This window comes from Oratosquilla oratoria, unplaced genomic scaffold (assembly GCF_046742065.1).
Source record: "Oratosquilla oratoria isolate Oo_2021 unplaced genomic scaffold, ASM4674206v1 SCAFFOLD50, whole genome shotgun sequence".
NCBI classification, from domain to species: domain Eukaryota; kingdom Metazoa; phylum Arthropoda; class Malacostraca; order Stomatopoda; family Squillidae; genus Oratosquilla; species Oratosquilla oratoria.
In genome coordinates, this window is record NW_027467714.1 from 2,926,501 (window position 1) to 2,932,500 (window position 6,000).

At 39.6% G+C, this 6,000-nt stretch overlaps 1 protein-coding gene across 2 annotated transcripts in view; it reads right to left on the bottom strand.

Annotated features, from left to right (window-relative positions):
- Cyt-b5 (Cytochrome b5) overlaps window positions 1-6,000 on the bottom strand; it is a 92,561-nt gene that overhangs the window by 34,248 nt on the left and 52,313 nt on the right. For both annotated transcript variants that reach the window (XM_076182076.1, XM_076182075.1), the window contains exon 2: window positions 3,892-4,020. In XM_076182076.1, the coding sequence (XP_076038191.1) occupies window positions 3,892-4,020 (129 nt within the window). The remainder of the gene's footprint in view (window positions 1-3,891; window positions 4,021-6,000) is intronic.

Below are 6,000 nucleotides of genomic sequence, written 5' to 3' on the forward strand. Positions count from 1 at the left end.
TCCCTCATTGATAACATAAATCAGAACAGTGGATTTTTTGCAATAAATAAACCATTAGCAATTTTAATAACCAAGTAACAAGCAATTTACACAAATTGTGTGTACACCATTTTTATGTTTGTTTCTCCCCACAAGCTCGGGCTATATAAGGAGTAAGATGTTTCTCAACTGTGTTATTTCTGAAGATGCCCTGCTGGGCAAAATGTTAAATATATTGGATTCCATACTCTGCGTTTGGCCTATCCCTTCCTAAAATTATATTTTGTCCTCCACTGACATTATATCCTACCGTGATATTTTGTCCTCCACTATCATTACATCCCATCATGACATTTTGTCCTCCACTATCATTACATCCCATCATGATCTTTTGTCCTCCACTGTCATTACATCCCATTGTGATATTTTGTCCTTTGACATTACATCCTAATGTAATATTTTGTCCTCTACTGACATTATATCCTAAAATTATATTTTGTCCTATACTGGCATATTGTTCTACATTATTGCTATACTCTACTCTGTTTTCCCCAGTACACTCTATTTCCCCTTTCCTTTGGGTTTCTACCCCAAAAAAGGAACTAGTTCATTATAAATTCCCACAATGAGGTATGTAAGAACATCTTTGCCTCTGTGGGTAAAGTGGATCCCATCAGAAGCGTAAAGGTCATGACGCCTGGAAAAGAGATACCAATGATCAAGAAAGTGGTATCCCAGCTGTGTGTTCTGGGTGGCAAAAATTAAGATACAACGAAAATCAAGGCAGAAGTATATTTAGAAACACAAAGATCACAAACACAAAAAAATGCGTGTGGCAGTCGTCAAGGCTGCTCGAGTACTGGCTTCCGATGCCACGCTCTCAGTTTTGGCGCCAATACCCAAACCATGGCGCGCACAGCATCTGCTAAAACTTACAATAACACAATCATTGCACTATACACGACAAACATGCAACATCACAATACAAGTTAATAAATATATTTACATTGTGCTAACACATGTGTGCACAATTGTGATATCCTCTCGTTGATCCCTATGACTATACTGTTCCAACACGAGCCTGTGTGGATCCTCGGAAGGATCCCACAGACTACATGACGGCTCCCATGTTCCTCCATCTCCTGAAGGAGGACCTTGTAATTCCTCTGATCTAACCCTACCCACATTGTTACTTCCCGTATGAACAATCGTAACCGTGTTCGTCTGTCTTTGCACCATGGAGTCCCCCACCACCAAGAACTCCTGATTTTCAGCCACCTCATCCCTCAGCAGAGCAAAACAATTGGCTAGACCCAGCGGTTGCTCTGCAGGGCACCCGCTTACCAAATGTGGGCTCGACAAATGGGACCCCATGGAGTGCCACTCGCTCACGGCAGTGGCAGAAGGGGAAGAAGTGGAACACTCTTTGGGTTGTGGGGAGGATTCACTCTTCTCATAGAGTAAACTCCTGATAAGACGAATTTCCTCCTCACACATTCTGAGATGGTCCTCCAGGTTCACACAACCTTCACAAACCATTTTGCTCCTCCTTCAGCAATACAAATGGCAAAAAGAAAATATAAATCAACAAAAGAAACCAAAGTGTTCTCTAAATAAACTAAATACACAAAGCTTACTCTGCTTAACTTATACTATTACTCCTACCTTTGGAGTACAGTAACAGAATACCGTTTTGATTCTAAATTAATAGAACACTACACACTTTATCTTATACCTGTAACTGTATAGCACTATACATATACAACTACAAACACACAACACAATTACTTGTCACTATTCGGAGATATAAATTTCACAGGTATTCGCTATCTGGTGTCTCAGCAGAAAATGAGCTCTCTAGCTGAGGTCACAAAGCAGACTGAAAGCTGAGGTCATGCAGCAGACTGTTCTTTACCAATTATTCCCTCTGTTCCTCTCCTAAATCTCTCAATTAAAACTCTCCCATAAGCCTTTCCAACCACACTCAACAAACTGATCCCTCTGAAACTACTACACTCACATTTGTTCCCTTTTCCCTTGTAAAGCAGAACTATACAGGCACTCCTCCAGTCCTCTGGCAATCTACCCTCGCTTAGACACTTATTAAACAACCTCACCAGCCAGTCCATTATTACTGTACCTTCCTTCTTCATTCACTCTGCATGACACCCTTCTAGTCCAGGTGCCTTACCTGTTCTCACCATTTTCAGAGCTGCTTGCACCTCATATTTTCTTATTTCTCCATTTTCTTCTCCCATCACCATCATTTATTTAGCACCTCCCATTGCTACTACCAATCCCTCCCTATCCTCCTCCACATTCAACAGCTCTCTAAAATACTCTGCCCATCTTCCTCTTGGTGCCTACTCTTCCATTAAGATCTGTCCATCTGCACCTTTCACCTTTTCTTTACTTGACTCACCTCCTTTTCCTCTTTTGATTTCCTTCCAAAACATGTTTTTATGGCTTTCAAAATTTTGTCATACTCATCCCCCATTTAACATCTGCTCTCCTTTCTGCCTCCTTTATCTTTCATTTTGCTTCTCTTCTTTTTTTCTTTAACCTCATATATTTTTCTCTCATCCTACTTTGTAACCAGTCCCTGAATGCTCATTTCTTCTCATCTACTACCTTCTTCACTTCATCCCACCGCTCGCTGCCCTTCCTTCTATTCCCTCCCATTTCTTTGTTCCACACACTATCTTTGCACACCTTGTTACTTCCTCCTTGAAACATCCCCATTCCTCTTCCAAACCTACTTCTACTCTATCCCCCACCATCTCCCACACTTCTCTCAGCTTCTCCTTGTACTCCTGCTTCTTTTCCTTCTCATCTAAACAGTTTACTCTAAGCACCTCTCTACCTTCCACTTTTTTCCTTTCTCTACATCCTCCACATTCAAATTACCTTCCACAAAAAATTATCTGACATTCCCTGACTCTCTTTCCTAAGAACATGGACATCCAAAACTCTTCCTCTTTTCCTGGATACCACTACATCATCCATTAATGACTTACCTACCACCCTTCCATCCACCACCCTCTCCCATGTGTACTTAATGCTTGATATTCTTCCTAAACACTGCGTTAGCTATCATCACCTCTCTAAACACATCACTAACTCTCCACACTGATTATCTGGCACTCCACACTTCCCAACAACTCCTTCTATTGGTTCATCCCTACACTAGCACTGAAATCTCCCAATAACACTATATCGATATTCCCAAAAATCTCTATGAACTTATTTAAATCTGTCCAAAAAGCCTCCCTTTCCTTTACACTCTTCTCACTATCAGGCCCATATGTGCTTACAAAGACCCGTATCTCCCCAGCTTCACACTCCATTCCATTTTAGCTGTTTTTACAACCTGAGTGGGAAGACTGTGGTAGTATTCTTTCTTCCCCCTACCACAAGGGAAAGGTGAAAATGGAAATATATATTCAAAGAAATGATACAGGACAGTATTAAGAGGGATGTGTGACAGCATAAAGAAGGGACAGTCATAGTACTATATAGTAGTATAATTTCTCTATGATTAGAGATTTCCTCTAACATGCACAAAATGATGTGAGGTTCTGGTCTGTAGTCCCTGAAATATTGACTGCATGCTATTGTACAGTTTATACCACACAATTACATGCACCCAACACCCCAAAACAAATAGTCTTATATCTTAGTTCACACTGCTTTGCAAACATGTACATAAAGCTTGTGTAACTCAGTGTTCTCTCAGTTTTTCACACTTTTCATTTGCTTCCAGACCCTGGTTCCTTTATTCAGCAATTCACCACCTCTGCTACTCCATTCACTGTTACACACAACCCTAAATATTTAAAGTATTCCAGTTCCAGTACAAAATCAGTATAAACAACAATCTTAAGTTAGTGATAACAATATTAAAAGTAGTACCTCAGTAAGTTCTCCTAAATAATAATCCTTCATCATTTCACGTGCATCTGTTGAGTGGCCAACATCTTCAAAACTTTCTGTGGTATCTTTGCCAGCTTGCTCTAGCAATACCTCCTCGCCACCAGGATGCTGAAATATATAAGTATAATACTAAGATCTTAACCTAGATACTGATATAAAAAAAAAATTAGAATTATTTATTTATGTACTAATAGGAATCTTCCCCTTTACAAGGGACACAGCCAGCCAAGCCTTGCATCCACACCCACCTGTAAAATTTTTAAACAATTACAATGAGGGAAAAAAAAAAAAAAAAAAAAAAATCCAACTCAACAATCAACAAATCAATTGCCCCAGGTCCCTCTTGCAAAAGACCTGCAACCCTAAGATAACCAGCAACTATGGTTTGGCTCACATGTCACTGAAGTAAAATATGTTGTGCTGTTGGCTGAATAGGTTGAGAATGGGGACAGTATAAAACATGGTGTTCATCTTCTGTGTAGTGACATAATCTACCTAATATATATATATACATATACATATATGCACCCAGAGCTTCTTCCTCCTTATAAGGGGGGTAGTTAAGTCAAAGGCATATACCTACTCCCACCCATTCCACTCTCATCCACCAACCTCTCCCTGCTCTCATCTCTCATCATGTAAGCTCTTAGTGTGATTATATGCACATGGCATCGACATGCTAAGATGTCTGCACTTGTAGCTAGACTGCATTATTATCATGCTGTGGTGCTTGTCTTATTGTAATGGTATAGATCTACATGGCACTTCAATGGGTGTTGCATAGTACTCTTTATGTAATGAATTTATGAAGGATGACACAGTATTTTTGCATAAATGACATCTCTTGTTATGTAGTGTGCCCTAGAACTATACCATGATTACACCAAAACTATACCAACGAGTTCAAATCTAAATATATTTGGAAATCAAAGATATAGATTAAGTTGGAACCATACATGAATTTGAGTCAAGGTATGTTGGAAAATTTGAGAATAGGAGACAGGACCCAACAAGCATTGTTCCTCTCCTGAATACTACAATTAGGTAAATACAGGGGATGATGTCTGACTAAGCAGGACAACAGCCCACCATGGGACATAATGCATGAATACATGAGAGAAACTCCACCCACTAAATTACCTCTCCCTACCACATCTATCTCAGCCTGTTATACCAATGTAAAATCTAATTGTAAATTGTATTACTCTATTATGACCCCGTGTAGGGGGGAAAAGCCTTTGGTATATGTATGTATGTATATATATATATATATATATATATATATGTATATATATATATATATATATATATATATGTATATATATATATATATACACATATATACATATATGTGTGTGTGTGTGTGTCAAATAGTTCCAACAGTCGTCCCCGGACTCGAACCGAGGCTTGGGAGAAGCAAAGCCGACGCTTCACCAATTGAGCTACCGGGACTATAAAAATCTCCAACCTCGGAGTTAATCTAATTCCCGAAGGACTTAACTCGACTGTTAACTGCCGTCACAACTTAATTTTACAGAGAACCAAGCCCACACGTAGCTTGTGGTTGAACTGGTACATATCCTTGATGAACTTTCGTCGTTGTAATACCTGAATAGAACTGCCAGTGATGGCAATGTCAATCAAATAATTCCGACAGTCGTCCCCAGACTAGAACCGTGGCTTGCGAGAAGCAAAGCCGACGCTTTACCAACTGAGCTATACACACACACACACACATATATATATATATATATATATATATATATATATATATATACACACATACAGGGTGTTCGGGATAAATTTGACACTTTTCAGGAAGGAAAGAAAAACATCATATCCTGGGCAAAAATTTATGTATTATCAAAATTCAAAGTACATCTCTTAAGAGGATCTTTTGCCAAATACAGCTCACTCAAAGAATCCGGCTTCAAGGTGGAACCTGAACCTGCAGCACGCGGCCTTCACGGTGTCCTTTGAGAGACGCCTCAACACCAGTTTGATCCTGTCAATTACTTCATCCTTGGTGTTGCAGGCAGTACAATTGGTGTCTTTCTCAACTGCGCCCCCCCTATTGCGGCAGGTACG